This window comes from Lepidochelys kempii, chromosome 2, assembly GCF_965140285.1.
Source record: "Lepidochelys kempii isolate rLepKem1 chromosome 2, rLepKem1.hap1, whole genome shotgun sequence".
In the NCBI taxonomy this organism is placed as follows: domain Eukaryota; kingdom Metazoa; phylum Chordata; order Testudines; family Cheloniidae; genus Lepidochelys; species Lepidochelys kempii.
Window position 1 is genome coordinate 70,562,536 of NC_136381.1, and position 22,794 is coordinate 70,585,329.

General features: G+C 40.9%; 1 protein-coding gene across 1 annotated transcript in view; it reads right to left on the minus strand.

The window, feature by feature from the left end:
• Positions 1–1,045: 1,045 nt before the first annotated feature.
• Positions 1,046–22,794, minus strand: part of LOC140906108 (uncharacterized) — a 36,545-nt gene continuing 14,796 nt past the window's right edge. The window contains exon 3 of the mRNA XM_073329616.2: positions 1,046–1,161. Coding sequence (XP_073185717.2) covers positions 1,046–1,161 — 116 coding nt within the window. The remainder of the gene's footprint in view (positions 1,162–22,794) is intronic.

Consider the following 22,794-nt stretch of genomic DNA (forward strand, 5'->3'; position numbering starts at 1 on the left):
ATAGCCCGAGGCCTGAAATATTAGGGGGCACACGTAGGAAGGTCAGAGATACAGTTTTCCCAGTAACTGTGATGTCATACCCGGAAGTTACTCTGTGTACTGCAATCAGGTGATGTGGGCCTTGGCTGTTATAAAACTAAAACTACTTGTACTAGTAAAAACTACTTCTAATTCAGAGCAGATTTAAGTAAAAATGCAACTAAAAATGACTTATTTTCCTGTCTTCTCTCCCTAAGATGGGGTTTGATTTATATATGGCAAGGTGTACTGGATACATATTACTGTAGGGGCTGAGATATAAAGCACTTAAAAATCAAGAAAGATAAAGTTAAGGCAAAAGCTGCATCATATTCACTCCATTCCGTTGTGCTTATACCAAGTTTCCTTCATATGGAAAAACTATTTACACAACTCTTTAAAAAAAAAAGCCGTCAAACCAATCAACACTATTTGGATAGCAATGTAAACAAGTAGTGGCCAGGAGGAAAACTAAGAATACTTTTGTTTGGTTTAAATGAGCATGCAGAATTTTATCCCCAGTTACCTGAAGCATATCCAGACCTTTTGACTGGAATTCATGAGAACATGGGCTCTTGAAATTTAGAATATTTTCTACTTCTAGTTAGATTACAAATACCTTGAGAAAGGGAGTTCTCATGGTATTTTTACACTTCCAATCCTTGCTAGAAATGGGAGTTGTAGAGGATGTGTAACAATGAAAAATTATTCAATATTTTTAAAGTTATGCCTCAAAGGAACAATTGTTTGGATAGTGTCGGATTTGGCTATAGGCAAGGGTTTCAAACATAGAGACTGCAGGCTAGATCTCACCCACCTGATGTATTCATGTGTCCCTTGTGAGTTATTCAGGTTGTGCAGAATCTCATCTTTCATTGAAACTATAAAAGTAAGTTTCTAGGCTTGTGGCTGCAAAGAAAACCTTCCAAATGTGAACCTAGCATAAACCAATACAGTGTTGTCTTTTGGAGTCTGTAGACAGTCTAAAACAAAGGCTCAGAGAGGCATGAACTCCTTTGTCCCCTATTCAGCTCATTGGAATCTCTGCTACTTTAATGTCAATATGAACTATTGCATTGCTGATTGTATTAGCAGAGGGAATGGAGAAGATGGTGGGAATGAAGTCCGGAGGGATGAGAATTGCTACAGGGAAGGAAATGCAGAGAGGGAAACCAAGACAAACACAAAGACAAAGAAGTTGAGAAACCAAGAAACAAGGGTGGAGAAAGGAAGAGAAACAAAAGGTGAAAACAGGAGTGGCCTAAAGGGGGTGGAGTGCACAGTTTCCAGCTCAGTGATATTGAATGTGCCAATATAAAGTACTAGGAACAGTGACTAAAAGTTTAGTTTTTATATAAAGGCCTGATTCTACCCTTGATCTCTGTGCAAACCTCCCATTGACATCAGTGGGCATTCTGCTGTGGATGGTGGGGGATTTCTGCCTGGGGCCACAAACCATAACTGAGAGTAGAATTCACCGCTCTTTACCGAATGAGTTTGACACCCCCAGTTAAGGCCCACTTAGGGGTTCTATATAGTCCCACACTTAAAGGGCCACCACTCTGTGGTTTGGGGCTCCTTTGTTTTGCTTTTACATTTACTCACTTTTGTGCAAACAAGAGGGGGGGAAATGAGGTGGCTAATGATGGAGCCAAACAGTTCAAGATATCGGGGGTAGGCCTGGTCTCAAGTGATGCTCTCTGACTAGTAGATGAGCTGTGTCATATCACTTATTCCTGCCCTGTCAGGGCCTCCACTACTGCCTGATATCAAAGACGCTGTCCTGTTCACAATGGTTACAGACAGATATAACTAAAGGATCCTTGGGCAGGCCACTGGTGCTAAAGATCACTTACTTTGGAGTGCAAAGTTGAGCAGAACAGCAGGAGGAAGAAGATCCATCCCTAGACTTCTTTTCTCTCAGGGAGTTGCACAGTGATAGCCAGAGGCAGATTAGGGGTTTGTGGGGACCTGGGCCAGAGCAAGTGGAGGCCCCTCCCCATCCCTTCAATCTGCAGTCTCCCCTGCCCCCCGGCACTCCTGCCGGGGAAAATGGGGTCAGGGCATGGGGGCTTGTCCCACTCCACCTGCCCAGCGCTCCTCTTGGGGATCGGGTCACGGGGGCTTCCCCTGCTTCCCAGCAGGAGTGCCGGGCAGGTGGGCAGAGTGGGGCAAGCCCCCACGCCCCAACCCCATTTCCCCTGTAGGAGTGTCCGGCACCTGTTGATGACTTCTGATGAATATTTAAAATCCATCCTATTTAAAGACAAGTTCAGCATTTTATTTCCAGTTTTCTTGTTACTTAGGGAAATTTGCAGGACACCTGGAACTTTATTTCTTAAGAGTTTATCTGCCCCCGCTACTTTTTCCTACTCTATTTATCAGAGATTTAGATACACATGTTTTGTCCAATAGCTGTCTGTCCTCTAAAATGCAATCTTGACTGCTCTGTTGTCAGACTGGAAAATTCTGAAAGCAAATAGAGAGTGATTTTTTTTTAAATCTCAGCAGATTGTTCTTCCAGCTATAGTCCTGACTCTTTCTTGCTTCCCTTTTTCTGCTGCCTCCAGTTATAAGCCTGAGAGTCTCTTGAAAAGATACAATTTTGAAAAGCACATTTAAAAGCCAGAGGTTAACATGCTTCTTTTTAAGAAGACCACAGTCTGCACATACAACCTTTTAAACGCCATCAAAAAATGCTCCAGAGTTTGTAAACTTAGCAGAGACCTCAAGCTTGGAAAAAACTTGTAGAAAGTGACTCTAAAATTAATGCACCAAAGTTTCTAAAATGATCAGAGGAACTAGTTCTCCTTCTAGACACATAAACCATTTTTGAAGCTTTGAAGTCAACCTGTGTTTGAAATATGACATTTTTAAAAAATTAGGAAACCTTTGCAAAAACTAAACCCTCCAATTATCTAGACTCCTATCTAAAGCACTCCTTGTCCAATTAACACCAGACTTCCAGGTAGTAAAAAATATTTCCCTGACTATACACACAAAATTTTTGGTGGAGTGGCTTGGGGGGGGAAGTAGAGATCAAATATGAAAATCAGAGAACTAGTCACAACTTTAATATGCGGTCAAATCCCTGTACGTTGATCAAATATGGGAGTAAGCATTGATTCAAAAATCAGTTTTCATCTGAGGTTTCACTTTGTTGGCATTGAAACAAATCTAATGTTTGTTTCTTTCCCTCCATCCATCTTACTCTCCAGCACTAATTCACTGGCTCTCTAAAAAAGCCTCTCGCTTCAAGTTTGTTTATAAAAATGGGACTATTATATCAAATAGGAGGAATATGCCATTATTACAACTAACAAAACTGAGGACAAGCAGGGTATAGTTTATCTCAAATTGATTTAATTCTACATGACTTGAAATATCCTTTTATATTCAGATAATTAAAATCAATTTCCTGGATATCATCTGAGGGAGTTTAACTTCACTCCATTCAATAAGTCAAGATCAGTCATTAGTCTAAGTAGCAGCTTTAGTAGACATTTTATTATACTCTGGTGTCTTAGTAGAACAGCTCTTTGATAGTTTTTGTAACAAGTTTCTCATTTTCATTCATTCAGTTTAATTTAGACAATTCATTTGCACTGTCTTTATATGAATACTTTACCTAAATGTAGACCATCTCAAATTCTTCTGTTCCCAAATCTCTATTTTGATTATACTGCAAATTTAATTCAATCCTCCTCTCTGGAAAGAATCTATTCTTTTCTGAAATTGATGGAGGAAATATTTAACACTAAGTTATCTCATTTTAATGTTTTTTGGCAGATTCCTCCCAAAATTGTAAAGTCTTCTTCCCCTGTTTCCCTTCTTAAAGGATGCACACTAAGGCCCTATCAAGACTAGGAAAATGAGGTGTGTTTCTCAAACATGTTAGAAAACGTTTTATTTAAAATGATTTTAAGCAGCACTCTGCACCAAATGTAGGCAGAAAGTGGTAAGAGAGACAAGCTCTTGGGCTTATACAGAACAAGTCATGCTGTTAAATCCTCACTTCATTTGCATGTGCTTACATTTTATTCCCATTATCGCCTGGGATGCAAGGCAATAATACAATAAAGAGGAAAAGGAGATTATTATTTAGCTTGAGTCAGTTCAAAATGAGTAGTGGACACTGTAAACCACTCCATGTCTACATAGACTGTGTATCCAAAAACAAAAGCAGGAGGCTAGGTTTTGGGTTTTTTTTCTTGAAAAGTCCTTTGAGACCATGTATACTATCCATGTCTAACAAAAATTCAATAAACAGTCATAAAGATCATTACTAAAATGCACACAAATATTGTAGCATATAACAATGCAAGAAGACTGTAGGAAGAAAAAGCATGTTCCATAACTCTCAGCACTTTACAAACTGATGAAGGATGGTATGATTCTGTATAGAAAGAAAGATGACCAGATGTACCCTGAGGTATCCCCACTGTTGCACAATTGTGATAAATCTTGTACAAAGTATCTCATGTAAGCCAGGTATAATTGGAAAAGTTATAGTCTTCTAAGTATGATTATCCTGTTTATATGCATGTATCATTGTATATGAAGTTATGAAACTTTTCTATATGTTTGTATCTCAACCCTGCTGTGTTTCTGGGTGACACCCCCAAGACAGATTTACATCAAGGCTAGCCAGCCTGCTCAATGGCCCATTAAGGACAATCAGCTCTTCCAGGGACCCCTCCCAAGGTCTCTTCAGGCAGCAGGTAGGCAATGAATGCTTCATGACTCAGCAAGGCGTGTGACCCAGGACTCCATGTTTGTGCCAGTAACTGTCTATGTACCTGGACTAAGAGCTATACATTGCAGACTGTGACATCATTCTTGGCCTTCATTCCTGTGCCACATCTCTGGACAATGATTTCTAGCAAAGGGAAGCTTTGAACAAAGGACTGGTGACCCCTAATCTTTTGGGTGATCCAGAGAAACTTACTGCAAACTAGCAGAATTACCGTCACTGCAATTATCTTGACCTACAGATTCTGAACTCAATTGTGATGCATGTGATCCCTTTAACCAATTAATAACTTTCTTCTTTTTTTATTAATAAACCTTTAGTTTGGTTTACTATAGGAATTGGCTACCAGTGTGATTTTGGGGTAAGATCTGAACTACACAATGACCTGGGGTGTGTGACTGGTTCTTTGGAACTGGATAAACCTTATATTATGCTTTTGGTTTTAATAACCTTACATCAAGAAAGTCCAGTTATCTGGGTGGTGATAGAGGCTGGATTGCCTATAGGGGACTATTGACTCCTTGTTAACTAGTATAGTGATACAGGAGCTCATTTGTTACTGGCTTGGTGACCTCTAATGACAGAATAAACCACCAGTTTGGGATGTGTCTTCCCTGTTTCCTGCACTTTGTCCTGAATTTGGCATTTTCAACTGTGACCCCAAACCAGACACAGTGACAGATGGTATGTAAAGATTCCTGTAAAGTTAAATAGAAGTTTCCAAACCTAAAGGTGGCAACCACAGCATCATAATGAGTTGACTCAGGAAGGAGTAGCTTGAACCAAGATAGAGCCTAGTCCAGGGGTCGGCAACCTTTGGCACACAGCCCATCAGGGTAATCTGCTGGTGGGCTGTGAGACATTTTGTTTACATTGACCGTCTGCAGGCACAGCCCCCCGCAGCTCCCAGTGGCCACAGTTCACCGTTCCCGGCCAAAGGGAGCTGCGGGAAGTGGCGGCCAGCAAATCCCTGCAGCCCATGCCGCTTTCCGCAGCTCCCATTGGCCGGGAATGGTGAACTGCAGCCACTGGGAGCTGCACGGGGGCCATGCCTAGAGACTGTCAACGTAAACACAATGTCTCAGGGCTGGCCAACAGATTACCCTAATGGGTCGCATGCCAAAGGTTGCCGACCCTTGGACTAGTCCTACAAATTGTTGAGCACCCTCAGCAACATTTTAGCCAATGGAAATTAAGGGTGCTTAGCCCCTTACAAGATTGAACACATAAATAGAAAGGCCCTGTATGAAGTGAAAGGGATGACAACATAATTCGCTCTAAAACTGCCCTTTTCCAGTCTTGAAAAACAATTGAAAATAGTAAGCCAATTTAGATTGTAAGTAATTGTAATGACTCCTTAACTCCTTCACTGCTGTGTTGCTGTGGCATTTGGTAGTTGTCCTTTCAAGGTCTAAGTTTCACTGAACTAGCAATAGAATGTTATGATGTAGCTGGCACCTTGGCTGCCCTGGAAAATTGTGTTTCTCCTGGGACACCTGACTCTTAGGGCAGCCATGAAGCTGTTTACTTCATAAATAAGGAAGATCTGATAGTTAAGGCAGTGGACTGGGACTTGAGAAATCAGGACTCAATTCCTAGCTCTGTCATAGACTTCCTGCATGACTTTGGCAAGTAACTCAGGGTATGTCTATGTTAGAGCTGGATGATGTAAACTCCAGCTTGAGGAGACACACTCGAACTAGCATGCTAAACATAGAAGTATAGCTGTGGTGGTGGGAGGGGCCCTAACAGCCCATGAGTACAACCCTGTCTGAGACCATAGGTACATGTTCAGGGCACCCATCCCACTCCTGTATCTATACTCTATTTTTAGCATGATTGCTAGAGCAGAGCTAGCACAGGTATGTCTCCTTGAGTTGGAATTCACACCCTCCAGCTCTAGTGTATTCATGTCCTTAATCTTTGTGTCTCAGTTCCCAAATGTACTTTTCTGATCTGTTATCTCTTAAGATTGTAAGAGACGTTTTCAGATCTCCTTTACAATGTACATGTACTATGCCTAGAACAATGGAACCCCACCTTGGTTGGTGGCTCTTAGGATTTCTATTATACAAATAAATGATGGTAGTACTCCAAGAGTGATAATTTTGCAATATCTGTGTCTCTGCAATCACACTTGATGGAGGAATAACGTGTGAGACTCAGTTTAAAAAACAAAATCAGTTCAAGTAAGAGTTAATCAAATATTTCAACAGAATTGTCTGGAACTTCTTTCTAAAGGTGAAGGAATATTTGACAGAATAGGTCAAATAAAGCCTACCAAGACAGTGATAAACTTTGTTGTTGTTTACTACCAGCCTTTTGTTCTAGAAGGAAACTTGGAACTTTAGGATTGGATTTTAAAATTTGGCATGAGAAAATTAATTTCAATTTTGCTGTTTCTATGTTAGCTCATGTAGGAAATGCCAAAGCATGTTTAACCTTATGTGGAAACTAGAAAAGATTCCAGTAAATTCAGCAAATGCAATATAAATGGCTAGAGGGGCAGCAATTTTGATTGTAAATTGTTGGAAACGAAGGATGTTATGCCACAAGGTTCAGTAAACCAGTCTAGATGTTGTACTAGATTTGAAATACTCACTAATGGGAAAGGACTCTGGGCCAAAGTCAGACCTGATTTTAGTGACAGTTGTGCTCACTTACCTCTTTCCCTGCTCCTGCAGCAAGCTGTCAGGAAAAAAAAAGGATCCGTGAGAGAGGAAGAGGAAGTAGTCTGCAATGTCCTGTAGGTGGACCAGTCAGAGTGAGGGGGAGAGAACAGTATCAGTGACAAATGAGTTGGGAAGAAAAGAGTGGGGGAGACCACAACAGAAAGAAAGGAGGTATTGTGGGAAGCATGTCAGGGAGGGGAACTGAAGGATAGGGGGCAGATTTGGGCAAAGGGGACATTTCCCCCCCAATTTCATAACAAAAGCTCACATGATTTGCTTGTTCTGTGAGTAATGGTATTTGAGGAGCTCAGGATATAATGGTATGCTGCGGAACGCAGCAACTATGATTCAGGGCCCAGTCATGTTATGTGTTCATCTCTCAGCTCCCTTTTTTTTCCCCGGGTTGTTTGTCTTTCGAGCCTGTCTCACTTTCTTAGGCTTGAGGGCATTCTGGGCAGGATTATTTGCAGAACCTCTGTGCATATGCGGAGAGAAATTGTAGTGCTTGAAGCATGAGTCAAGCAGGAAAAGAATTGAGGTGGTGAAATATGACCTCCATTTTACGAAATCTGTCGTGCTCATTAGCTCTGAAAAGAGGTGTGCCCATTTTCTCCTATTAACTGACTATTCCTTCGTTCACATTGTTCTTGGATCGTCTCCCCTTCAAAGAAAAAAGTATATTTGTTAATATTTCAAATATATATACACTGAATGAAACTCTGGCCCTATTGAAATCAATGGTAAAACTCCTATTTACTTCAATTGGATGAGAATTTCACTTGTATATATAAACACTGAATACTGTATGTTTAAAAATAAAAACCCACACTCCTTTTAACTTCAATAGGAGTAAGACTGAACTCTTAGAATTACAAATTCTAAGTTTTATTGTTTTTATACTGCATGGGGAAAAATGCCTTGAATTACAGGTTTTGGGGGAAAAGAAAGTAGAAAAATGTTAGGGATATGCTATGCGTCGCCACTACTTAAATCCCTCAAGTAGTCTCGGTGATAGAGCATATTTTTATTTACAAAACTTAATTTGAATTTTCAAAAGCATTTAAGAGATTTAGAAGGATGTGCTCCTACATCACTTTAAATGCTTTTGAAAATACCATCCCTATTCCCTTTTGGCTGAACACATGCAACTCCCATTAATGGGAACAGAAGTATACATGCTTCAAAGGGAGAGGAGATCTCATAATGTGTATAGAAAAAGGCAGGTATACAGCACATCACTTTAGAAATATGCAGGTGCATGGGTACATAACAAATGGAGTGAACACATTCTATGCTTTCCAAACTGTGGATTAACGATACTAGTACCTAATGTCAATAAGGTTCCCTCTTATTAGCCATTGGATAAAATTACAGTATTTTAAATGTTTTGTAGCCTTCCACATGAGGTTGCGATTTTTTTTTTGGTCAGATCTCAAACGGGGCAAGGCCATGCTTGATCAATACTTGCTGTTTCAGGGAATTTTGTGGGTGATACAGTAGGTGGTACTATTCCCTCTGAGCCAGTGGTAAGCCCTTGACACAGCATGGTATTGGAGGCTTTCTGCTGCTGGAAGTGCTGGATAACCCAGGTCCTTTTCATTTCTGGTCACTAAAAAGTCTATGGAACATTTCTGATAAGTAGCACTGTTCACTCTGGTATCAATCAGATATTCCCATTTGGATAATTATATCTTCATGCCATGAAGTTTCAGTTGTGACAAATCACCATTTTTCAAGGAAAAGAAGTTTCACTGCAAAATTCCCAATCAGCCCTACTTAGAAATGACTTCTAGTGAAAATTGAAGTCCTGATCCTATCTGATGTTTATGCAAATTCCACTGTCTGTCAGTTTGTTGGGCTTTTGTACATATATTGTGTTTCAGAATGCAGCAGGACTTGCATGAGATAGGAAGCTGAGGCATTTGATTAACAAAGGCTCTCATTAGAGAAAATTTAATAAATTAGACTGTGTAGCATGTGCTCTTGCTTCTTATAGAAATACCAGAATAAAACAGCAGGTTTCCTTGAAGGAAAAGCCATGCAAACAACATCAAAATCTCATCAGGAAACTTTAAAACTTCAGAATGAAAGGAACGGATTACCTGTAATTGCCAACCTGTGGAGGAGAATACAACTGCAGCAACAAAGTACCTCTTACACGCTATCTGCATTTTTGCAAGAAAAGCACATTTTCAGAGTTGAGCTCCATTGCAATAGCTCCCTATGTCTTCATAGGTGGACAACTCCTGCAGTCAGATACTGCCTAGGAAGAAATAACACATTTCACAGTAATGGGAAAACTTAACTAGTTCACTCAGTCAGTATATTTCAATATAAAATAGACATGCTTACAATAATGAGTGATGCTGATCAGTGCAGTCTCATGTATGGTAGACAAGTGGCAAGCTGAGATTTGTTCTCCTGCCCCCTCACATTGTGTAAGTCTCTTCTACCTGCTAGCTATGGTCCGACACCCATATTGCAAGTTCTTTAGTGCAAGCGCTGTCTTCTGTGACTTGCCTGTAGAGTGGCTAGCACAATGGGTCCCTGGTGCTTGATTGGGGTTCCTGGATGTTACTGTAATAGAAATAATGTTCAGTATTCATTCCAATGCAATCAAATGTGTGTTCACACTGTATTTCTGATTTTTTTTTTGTTAAGCACCTAGTAGCATTCTATTCTGATCAGCATTGAATACATTACTTCCTAATACATCGAGACTTACTGTAACCACTTCATTGTCACCTGCCCCTGTGTTTTAGGTATCTAATATCCAGGGGCCAAGTCCTGATAACACGTTTTTACAGCAATAGGGGGTAATTGGCAGACAGCTATGTTCCATACCAGGGCAACTAATCCTCAGACTAATCAAGCCCAGTGTAGGTCTGGGGTAGAGAAACACCATGTTCATTAGCTGGGGAGTAGAGGGAGCTCATGCCAAAAGCTGAAGAATTCTTTGCCTGCTTAAAAAGAGAAAAAAAATCTGGGTCTTAGTTTTGTCTTGCTCTCCCATCTTATCATTGTGCTAGAGCTCTAAGGATTATCAAGCACTACCTGACTCTAGTTACACCACAAGTGCAACAGAAGCTGGATGGTTCACCCATTTCCGTGGTATTCTTGGGGAACCAGGGCCTCGGAAGCTCCTGCTGAAGATTGGAGGCAGCAGAATTCCTACTTTATGGCCCACCAGTGGGTCTACTGACTGAAGGAGTGGCTGTCCTGAAGACCCTGGGGAAGCTCTGGAAAGGAACTCCAAGCTCCAGAGGGTGTTGGAAAGAAGAAATGGGAGACCCAGGGCCATATAGACCTCTATCAAGAAGTTGAGGAAAGTGTCTCTTCCTTTTGATGGCTGGAGGAAAGGAACTGGGAAACATGGAAAAGAGGTACATGGACCAAGGCAGTGTGTATACCAACCCTCCACATCTACCATGTACATGTGGACAAGGTCTGACATCAGTTAGAACAGAAATCCAACCCCACTCTGATGTCAAGTGAGTTAAGGGTTCTGTGTAAATGCCTTAATATGGCTAAAAGTGTAAATGTACATATCTAGGAACAGAGACTGTTGGCTATACTTACAGAATGAACAAGCAGAAGTAAGAGGTCTGCTTCTTCTATCACTTGCACTGATGTAAATTGGGAGTAACTCCAATGAAGTAAATGACCCTGATTCTCCGCTCCAATTGAGCTGCACTCTGCGGGAGTTCAGGTATGGAGCAATGCTCCACCTTGACAGCTTCCTGATTCTGGGGCTGGCCAGGGGCTATTACAACCTTTAGCATAAATTAAAGTCATCTCAAGTCAGCTTGAAATTACACTCAGCTGCCAGTGGCTTCAAAGGACTGTTCCGTCAGCTAGGAACTGACTTCAGGGGACCTACTCAAATGAGTAAATGTTACGGATGTGTTTTTGTTTTCAGGACTGAGCCTCAGTTTCACTAGACTTTTTTTGAGAGCTCAAGATTGTATTAATAGTTGCTGCTCTAATTTTTATCCTTTGTAGGCAGTGAGCTTCCTAAACCTGGAAACTTATTTTAAAATAACTGCTTGTTTGACATTTTCTTTTCAGCTCATTCAGATCCAGTTTTTGTTCACTTTGCTGAATAGTTAATAAAATTCAAACAGATGTTGAATACTATGATAGTAACGGTTTGAAAACAAACTTAACTGAGCCGGAACAATTGTGGCATCTTTGGTACAGCCACAGAGTTTGCTATCTATGCATTTTACTACACAGGACAGAAAATGCTCCTTAAAGCTTATTGTATTCATCTTGCATAGTAATTAACTGGCTTATTGCTTATAGGACTATGTAGACTTCAAAGTACCCATTCTTGCACACTGAATAGATCTGCAAACCTTTGCTTAATTCTTGTAGGCTCACGGTTGGTATTATTCAGAGAAAAAACAAACAAACAATGGCAGTGATACTATTTAGAAGATTCCTGACTAGACAGAAAATGTTTTACATTACTTTTTCCAAATAGGGAAGAAAATCTAGGAGGACAGAAGAAGGAGTAGGTTTTTGTTCACCCTCTCCCGAACAAATCAAGCCCTTTCATATTTTAACTGTGCATGTTTAATTTCTATCTAACCTGTCTACCTACCTCTCTCTTTAGTACCTAATACATGATTAAGACAATAAGATGTTAGCCAAAAAGCCATTTTCAGGAAAAAATAATATTTTCAGCTTTCAGAGTTGAGTAACTTGGTAGACTAGAAAACTGGCTTAACAGTTGTCAAAATTGAAGATATTTGTTTTCAGGAAAACATTAGCAAAAATGTTATTTTTATTTAGGGATGAGCTCTCTTGTCAAACATGTTACCGCATGAGAATGTAAGCCCATGCTCTGGGTCTAAGCCTGATGGATGCTGGGACTGCGCAACAGGGAATGGATTGCTTGACAATTGCCATGTTCTGTTCATTTCCTTTGAAGCATCTGGCACTGGAAGACAGGATACTGGGCTAGACGGACCCAGTATGGCCATTGTTATATTCATAATCACAGTGTAATTACACAAATATTACCACTGTGTCTTGAGCTCTCAATTGCCTCCTGAGAGTGAAGATATGTGTAGCTTGCTACTCCTCAGCTCCTTTGCTATCCCGCATAAAGACATATGCGTGTGTCTGGTTCCATTTGTGTACTATCATGCCAGCTGCCAAATGTCTTTGATGAATGATTTAGGAACAATCTGGAGGATCTCATTATGAATTTCAATCTTAAGCCCCCGGCATATATTAGCCAAGAATATCTTCTGAATATTTACGAATGTATCCCATTAACCAGAAGGAGACGCTGACTTGCAGATGTCTTTCCATACAGAAAAAAAGCCAGCCAGAAGTTTCCATTAATTTTTCTCATTATTTGTGATGCATTTAATATTATACTGTTATATGATGCTCACTTAAAAAAAGAAAATAAAGAACAAACAAGTTTAGATGTAGGCCATTTGTGAAGAGGGAATTGTAGCACTGATGAAGAACCCTTAAATGGAAATGCTACATTTGTATCATAGTATAACATACCAATGTTGTTGTTGCTCTTTTTCCCCCTAGATATGAGGATTATTGCAATAGGGAAAGAAAACATTAAATCTTTCTTATATTCTCTCATCCTTTTCCCTTGGGTATGCCATTTGCTGATGTGATGCACTTTTAGTTCTTCAGCTGTGGATGATATTGCAGGTAGACTATGAAGTTGTATTTTAACCTGATCTCCGTTACTACTTAAGATCTTTCAAAGTCTGTTAGAAGTTGTCTAGATTTTTTGAAACTGTGGCAGGACTCCTCTGAGCCTTTGAGGAAAAAAACTGCAATGCCACTGAAGTTCTGCTGACTCATGCTAGGTGTGCTTTGATACACTCAGGATATGAGGCAGGGGTGTGTGTGTGTAGAGACACAATGTGAAAAGAACAGAGACTGAGGGGAGTCAAGTTGAATCCTAGAAATGGCTAAACTTGGGGAAGACGCTTAGGCTTAGGTTTATGTTCTGTTCATTATTTTGGATTTATCAGGAAAGCAAAATCCTTGGTAAGGGGTTGGTTTAGGTTTGGTGTGTGCTGTTGTGTGGGTAGAACTCCTCCCATTTTAATATGTTCTTTTATGTTTCTAGAGCTGGTCAGAATACAGAATTCCTGTCCTAAGGGAAAATCTGACATTTTAACATTTCTCTGTGTCCCAAAGCAGAATGGACAGTTGACATTTTAAATTTTACTGTGGAACAGAAATTCCAACATATTTTGATGTGCAATATTGAAATGACTTTATCAAAACATTTTGATAATGTTGAAACTTTATAATATATATATTTATAATATTTTATAAAATTAAGAGTTGGAATGAAATGAGAAAAATCAAACCACATTACTCCATTTTGATTCAAATGATTTCAAACGCTGTTTATCAAATTTCATCAAATCAGCCACCATGAAACTCTTGGTTTTTGATGATGCAGCATTTTTCAATAGAAAATTGTTCCTCTGAAATTTATGACTAGCTCTGTGTTTCTGATGTAGTCTATATTGTGTTTTCTATGTTTGCTTTGCCCACTCTTCAATTCTAGCACTCTGATTTTGCCTAGCTTAGCACAAGATGGTACATCTTTCCCTCAGTGTTGTTTAATCTTCTTATTTGGGATTGTAGCAAGGCGGTGTGGCTCCCTGCTGCCCCGGAGAGGGTCGAGCCCCTCCAGACACAAGAGTGGACGGAGCCAGGAAGCTCTGAGCCCACCCCTCAGAGGGACAGGCGGTGACCCGGAAGTAGAAAGGCGTGACACGAAAGTATAAAGGCGGGCCCTCAGAGTTCACTAGAGGACCAGCCGCTGGGGAGCCCAGACGCAGCCAGCCTAGCCCATGACTAGGAAAACCCCACAGCCCCAGGTCCACGCAAAGACTGGACTGGACTGCCCTGCAGGCGCTATCCAAGGGAGGTACCGGACCTGCCCTGCACCTGCTATCCAGGAGGGTTATCGGACCTGCCTTGTGCCTGCTATATAAGGAGTTACCGGGCCTGCTGCTTGTCCACTGCCCCGAGGAACCCATAGTGCTGGACCCCCCAGAGGACACTGCCATGACCCAGGTACCAGAAGCAGAGGAGTTAGCAAGTAGCCTGGGGACAGCCGACCCTAGTCTGGCTGTAACTCTGCCAGAGCCCATGTCAGTATGTTGCGGTCAGGATCCCCACTAACCCAGCAGCGGGTAGTTTGCTGCTGTTAGGGCCCCAGACTGGGACGCAGTGGAGTGGGTGGGCCTGTGTCCCCCCTGCCACCCAACTTGTGGGTGACAGTCTCCCCCTCTTCCAGGTCCTTGGAGGCCTGGGCTAATTCATATATGCTGTGTTGCTCTGTTGCTGCCTGAGGGCCTGAGCTACTGACTATTTGGTGCCCGCCCTGACTCAGGGCCCCGGGCCTATGATGCTCATTCCAGTTACCGCAAGGACTGCCGAGGGAGACTCCAGTGGCTGGACAAATTCCCCAAAGTTAACTGTGTGTAATGAGCTGGTGTGGCTCCCCGCTGCCCTGGAGAGGGTCCAGCCCCGGCTAGCCCCTTTACAGGGATATGCAGGTGTACAGCCCATAATATAACTAAGCAATTTTCTAAAATAAGATCTTCTAGCTGAAAGTCTGAAAATAATTAAAATGCATCAGTCGAGCATTTCATGCCAAGAATAACAGTTCATCAGGAGCACTTCACTGTAGAACAATCAATATTCACAATATTTGTTAATTGCTCTCCCTCTCAATTTAACTTACAAAGCAATTTGTTTGGCCCAAATCCAGGTTTTGACTAGAAATTCCATCCTTGACCTGAGAAACCATCCTGATGAAATTTTTCATTGAAACCAATACATTCCAGGGAAACATTTAAGTTTTGACTAAACAGCATTTTTCTACAGCAAAAAGTTTTGCTGAAGTTCTTTTGACCAGATCTACAATACCATAGTAAGGTATTAAAAGGATAAATTACCCCTAAAGTCAAAGTAAAAAAAGTGGGGAATAGAAACCAGACGATCGGACTCCCTAGACCACACAACATGCATGTAATTCCCTTCTAAAGCACAGGCCTAAATAAGGTGAGGATAACTTTTCAGGATGAGCATATAGAGGTCTAAAGCTTACTGTTCACTAATGGAGTTCAGAAGGATGCCTAATGACCAAAATTATTATTTTTATTATTGTAGCGGCCAGCAGCCCCAATCAGATTGGGGCTCCACTGTGTTCAGTGCATGGCAAACACATAATAGTCTCTGCCTTAAGAAACATACAAACTGAAGATGTAACACGTGGTTGTTGCATATAGCCGAAGAGGAAAATACTAAGGCAGCTGGAACAAGACCACATGGCTATGTAGACTAGTTATGTACATAGATTGCTAGTTTCAAAATCTTTTTTGTGATGGGAGGAAGAGATTGGTAGAATACATGAAAATTAATGAACTTGACAGTCTTCAGTAATATTACTTGTTTAGCTGTTGCCTGTAGGTGTTTTCTCCTGACATGTTGGTAGCGATGGTTTTGAGATGATCAACTTGGTCTTGAGAAGCGATTTGATGGAAAATAAGTTTTGTGAATTGATTTTGGGAGCTCGTACCATGCATGAGGGCAACATGGAAGAAGGTAGAAAGGCAGTGATGGGAAATGGATGGTGAAGAGTATGGTGTTGGCTGAACGGAGATGGCAAGTTACAATTCAATAAGAAAGAAGAGGGTAAGTAGGATGGAGTCAAGTTGTGAGTGGCCTTAAAACAAAAGCTTTGGTCTGATGCATTGCAAAAAGGGGGAGCCAGATGAGGGTTTTGGAGAGTGGAAAGATATGTTCAAAATGAGGACCCTGAAAACTGGCTTTAGAAACAGCATTTTGGATGGACTTGTGGTGTAAGTTAGGTGACAGGAAGCAAGTCAGGAGAGGAGCAAGTTACAGTAGAGAAGATGGGAGATAAGAGCTTGGGGAAGGGTTCTGGCACTGTGGACAGAGAGAGAAGGCAAGATTTTGATAATGTTGTGAAGAAATGGTAAGATATGGATACAGCCTGGATTGGCAGGTCTTAAAGGAGATTGGACTCAAAGTTGATGTCCCGGTAACTCCTGGAATACTGGGAGGAAAAAGGTAGCATTTGTGATAGAATGGCTTTTCAATGGATGGTAAGCCAGGTATAGCCAGTTCTGCCTGGGTTCAGTCTATTAGTATAAGGTAATCCATAGCATTTACCAAAAATGAAGATGGATAGAACAAATAAAAGGAAAAGTGCCCTTTAAAATACAAAATACTTGTTAAAATTGTACTAAGGCTGTGTTTGATTCTAGATAATTCAATTTTTCCTGTATGTGGGTTTCTTCTTCTCCGTATATAAACTGGTTCAGACAAAACAAATCCCCAAAATGAAATTGAAAAGCTTCTTGAACTGAACATAAAGTCATATTGGACATAAAGTACCTGTTATACAAAACTCTATTTTAATTTCTTGCAGACAATTCACTGTCAGACTTACTAGTGTGAAGAGGGTATTTCTGGGAGGGATTTGTGAATTCTGCTATCTTGAAGCTGGCATTTCACTGACTAACATAGAGAAGTGAAGGCAGGCTGATTTATCAAATCGCTTTCAGGGATATTAGAGTTAATAAGACCACGGGAGAAAGCAAAAAAATTTTTGTTCATTCTAAGTAATGCAAGTTATTCTGCAATGTTTATTTTCCCCCTCTTTAGATGTCGACTAGGGCTGCAGGATTCACATTCTCTGATCATTGTTCATAGCAAATAAAGGGATAGCATCATCTTGCTTGCCTTTGAGTTATGTGACTATGCCAAGCGGATAAATAAGCATAAAATAATGTGCATTAATTTATAATGGTTTTCCCTTTATTGAGTAATAATGCTTAAGAGCTGTCACAGCAAGTGATCAGTGAACCTCAAAAGCTTTGATTCAAATAAGCATCAAAAATTATCAGACACTTATGACTTTACTTTTGGATTTTAGAAATCAGACACTGCATAAGGAGGATTCAACATAACACTGGCTGATCCCAATTTAAAAAATAAGGAAGAATGAGTATAACTTAAAAATTGGAAACATGTCTATTTGCCTTTTCTAAAAGATTGACAGTCCTTTTGCATAAAGTTGGCATTAGAGAGAAGAATGAATAGAAAAGTTATAAATACATGAAAGAACTCAATCTACTCTTAATTAACAGCATGAAAGTGATTACTCTTGTGGTCTGCGTGATGTTTTGGGATTGAGGAGCTGGGATGGGAGGGTGGCAAAGCACTTTCCTAGGAACACAGATATTGTCATACTGAAACAGACCAATTACCAGCAACAGACCAGCTATTACCAGCAGGATAGTGAGTTTGTGTGTGTGTTTTTTGGAGGGGGGTGAGGGGGTGAGAGAACCTGGATTTGTGCAGGAAATGGCCCAACTTGATCATCATGCACATTGTGTAGAGAGTTGTCACTTTGGATGGGCTATTACCAGCAGAAGAGTGAATTTGTGTGGGGGGGGTGGAGGGTGAGAAAACCTGGATTTGTGCTGGAAATGGCCCAACTTGATGATCACTTTAGATAAGCTATTACCAGCAGGACAGTGGGGTGGGAGGAGGTATTGTTTCATATTCTCTGTGTGTATATAAAGTCTGCTGCAGTTTCCACGGTATGCATCCGATGAAGTGAGCTCTAGTTCACGAAAGCTCATGCTCAAATAAATTGGTTAGTCTCTAAGGTGCCACAAGTACTCCTTTTCTTTTTGTCTCCACAAGTGGCCAGGACTAGCAGTCTACACCAGGCAATAACATGGAATAACCACAGAGGAAGTGTCTTCATATCCCACTGAAAATTAAAGGTTGACTTATGCCTGAAGCATGAGGATTTATGTCCCTCTCTAAACTTCTGGGTGTCTTATATATATAGGCCTTACTATTGTAGCTCTGGATGGTCTTATTAGCCATATAAATTTCCAGCCATTTCTGGAACCCTGCTAAACTCTTGATGACAGTGAGTCCCCTAGCTAATTGTTCACTGCAAGAAGTATTTCCTCCTCTCAGTTTTAAATTTGCTACCTTTTCAGGTTCACTAAATGTTCCCAACTCAGTCTGACTCTGCTTAAGCTTCTGGAAAGATCTTGTTCAAACTGGGTATGCTCAAAGGCTTAACACAGAGTCACTCCCATGTTCAAAGTTCATAATTTCATTTGCATGGCCACTTTGTCTAATCGTACCAGCCTGATACATATCCTTACAGTCTGCCTGCTCCATGTTTCCACATCATATAGTCTTTGCAAAGAATGTTATTGGTTTGAAAGAAAAGTTCCAGCCTTGCAACTTCACATACGAAATTCATTTCAGTTCATGTAATTAAGTCAATAAAGGAAACAGATACAACAGTTCTAAGCCTTGGACCTTCTGTGAGAATAACTTCACATATGAGGAGTCTAGCCTTCCAGGGGACTACTTAGGAGCACAACGTTAAGCACAGAATCACGCTAGTCCAGTCTCCCTTCTTTTCTCTCCTGTTGGTGTGACAAGATTATTGTTGATCACTGGCTCCTGGCACTCCACAGTCCTCAGGATTGGGCTGGCATTGCCTTCTCCTGATGCTCAGGCTGGCATCATTGCCTGCACTTGCAGGCTCCCCAGCCAGCTACCCCCAACCCTCCCCCCCCCCACACACACACACAAAGAACAGCCCTACTAAGCCTCTCCTCTCCTCAGTTCATACTCCAATTTCATGTATATCAGGGAAAATCAGTCGTTCATAAAAGTCTTTCTATCTTCAGGCAGAATGAAATACTGTGAAGGAATTTGCACTTTATTGGGACCATTCATTGGGGAAAAGGTTATCAAGAAACAGACTGAAACTTTGTCATTCAGTTTCCATTCAGGAATATGTTAAAATCAGCCACATGTGGCATGAAATTTATTCCACTTAATTACATGAAGCAACATGAAAACACTAGCTTGTTTTTTTTCCAGAAGCATCTTATTTTAAATGTGGTATTTAAACTAGCATTGGCCTGTCCCAGGAATCTGACAGAATTCCAGGAACTAAAATGTACATTTTCTTTTAAATTTTGCTTATACTGCATTAAAATAAAAGGTTATTTTAAAGTGCTGATTCTACTAAATTGCACAACATCCAGAATAATTGCTTCCATTTATATCTTGTTTGATCCCCTGGGTTGCTTACTGTATGCCAAGGATTATGCTCTGCAGAGCAAAAAATAAAACATTTAAAAAAAAAAAAACAATAACCTTCTCTTGCCAAAGGTATTCTGTTCAATGGTAGAAGGCATTTCAAGAGGGCCAATTTCAAATAGCTCAGTTGCATTTTAATTGTTGGAAGCAGCAGCTCATTCCAAAGTGTAAAAAAAAAAACCAAACACCACCACAACAACAAAGCAAAAACACACTTTATTGACTACTAGGGATGGGTGAACCAATAGATATAAAATAGTACTACGCTGGGGTTGGGTAGAACCTTATTGAAGCTAGTGGGCATAACAGCTGCCCTTTATTCAAGATAAATGTAAGAAGCAATTAAACTCCTTTTGGAGTAAGATAGCTGAAACAATAGGAGTCGTCACTCAAAACACAGACCACGTGCAAGGCTGATCAGAAATTGAGCTATGTGGGCAGAGGGGTTTTACTGAGGGTTAAATGAAAATAGAGGGGTGGATATTATTTTGATGGAGCTCAGCGTGTGAGAGACAGAAAGCATAAAAACATCACAGAAGCAGATAGTCAGGACCATGGTATTGAACCCAGGTCAGGAGACACCATCCTTGCGTCCTGTGCCATGAACTACTGCCCATGACCAACAGCCTTACTGTTAAAGACCAACAGGCCCATAGCAGCCACATCCTAGGCATCTGATTGGATAGATAGGAAACACTCTCATTGGGTACCTGGACTATACAAAAGCCTCCACAGGAAGAGGAAGCTGTCTAAGCGGCAAGCAATGCTCTGTGACTCAAATGGCCTTGCCTGACTCTTCCCTACCTGATCCTGCCTTGCTTGACCTTGCCTTCCTGACCTGACCCATTGGATTGGCTCTTCTGGCTACTGATCCCTCTGAGAACTTTGAGCATTGCCCTGGACTGCCACTGGTATGGACTGACCACCTGCACACACTTGACTACTGCTCTGGATTGCCTCCAAACCCCCCTCAGCAATTGGGCATTACACAAAGACAGCCAAAGAAGCAATTGTAACATGACCATGAGAGAGGTGAGAGGGCTTTTTGGGTAGAGAGCTGCCTGGAAAAAGAGTCTTTGAATACTAAGGAAAGACACTGTCTCCTGTTAGATTCATACTGTGTTCATGGAAACACAAAGAATGTACACAAACAAGATTGTAGCAAAGAAACACCTGCCTCCAACTTCTCCTTGTGACTGAAACGACCTGAAAGACTTTGAATATTGGCTAACCAAATGGATTAAAAAGGGTAATATGAACTAATCTTTAAACTTAAATCAATCTGAAAGTATGGATAGCTGGCTCACACCCATGACTTCAATTTTTTGTGAGCATCTGCACTCCACATTTGATAGTGAAAGTGCCGAAGGATGCTTTTCTTTTAATATATCCATCCTGAAAAGAAGCAGGAAGCACTGGAAATCTCATGAGACCGACCAATCTTGCAAAATTTTCAAGCCACTTTTGCAAACCCCAGCAATTTGGGTATTTCATATTGGTATTCAGAACTTTGGCTGTTTGTCCAAACAAAACATCTGACCCTCTTTGAAGTTTGTCCCTAACTACAAAGTTAATAGATTTTTAAGGCCTGAGGGGACCATTATGATCATCTAGTTGGACCTCCTGCATAACACAGGCCAAAGAACCGCAACCAATAATCCTCCATCAAGTCCTCTATGAGTTATAACAATTTGTTTGAAAGAGATCTAGTATTGATTTAAAGACTGCACATGATGGAGAAGGCACCCTGGGTAAGTTGTTTCAGTGGTTTACCCTCATTGTTGAAAGTTTGTGCCTTATTTCAAGTCTGAATTTGATTAGCTTAGATTTCCAACCATTAGATTTGATCCTACTTTCTGCAAGATTAGGGAACTGTCTTTCCTACGTGGGGGCTTGTAGACAATGATCAAGTCAGGAAGCTTGTACCAGAGCAGACGTTTGAACCCAGGTTCCTAGAATCCTAGGCTAGTGTCCACACTACTGGACCAGTCTTCCAATGACTATGTTACACTTTCAGTAGTAATATTTTCACAAAATTGCACTTCTGTTAATTTCAGAAGGCCATTGGGACTGATTGTTTAACAACAAATTGTACAGCCCTTTGTCACGTACTATCAGAGGAAAATGCATTAAAGTAACAACAACTGAACTTAGAGAAATACAAAACACTGAAAAATAAGAACCACCCAAAAAAACCCAAAAATGAAGGTGCAACTTACCTGTCTTTACAAATGTTTTCAAAACTCTAGCCTACTCTTTTCCCAGAAAACAGGAACTGCAGTTGATTGCAGTCATTTTATCTCCAAATTATCTGATGACAGAACAATATAATTACAATGAAGCAAAGCTTGCAACAAGTCAGATTTTCCTGAGTACATAATTTCTCTCTCCACCCACACACAATTAAGCTATATGCTAAAAGGGCTAATTCCTGCTGGTCCAATACACGGACACTCTTACATCATTGAAGTTGTTTTTTTATTATTTTGCAAAGCTGCACCAGTTAAACTAAACTAGCTAGCACTAGTTTAACAGCTAAGTCTAGCTTAATCGAAGCAGAGCAGTCTCTCAGTGGATATTGCCTTGGCATTCTCAGCTGTGACACCAGTTTACTTGTGTGACTCGGGCAAGCAGATGCTAGCCTCTTGGCCCTGTAGCTTATGTGCAACTTAAGAAAACAGATTTCTCTGCCTCTGAAAAAGTTCAGTCCCTCTCTGCACACCTCTAAATTATTCTGACAGTGACAACACACTCATGCAAAATAATTCCTCTTTGGCTGTAGAAGGCACCAGTCTGAACTCATGCCAGATACTCAAGGTATTTAGATGGGCCTCTATTTTTAAAACATGTCTTGGTCAAAGATACTAACAGTAAATTAGGAGCCCCCTGTGAAGTTCCATTATATTAGACTGCAGGGCCCAAGATTTAACAGCCAATTCTCTGGTTTGCTGCAGCCCCTTCATGATGTCCTGATGGCATAAAGGTACCAAATAGTTGGTAGAAATACTCCAGTGTAGGGGATTCCCTGCTTGGCACAGACATGGTGGAGTAGCTCTGTGCCACCCTCTCCTATACCCCTGCAGCTCATCAAGGTGGGTTCTGGGATTAGGGAGGGGATGTCCTTCCTGAAGGAGAAATTCCCCTACTGGCACTGCTCCCCACTCTATA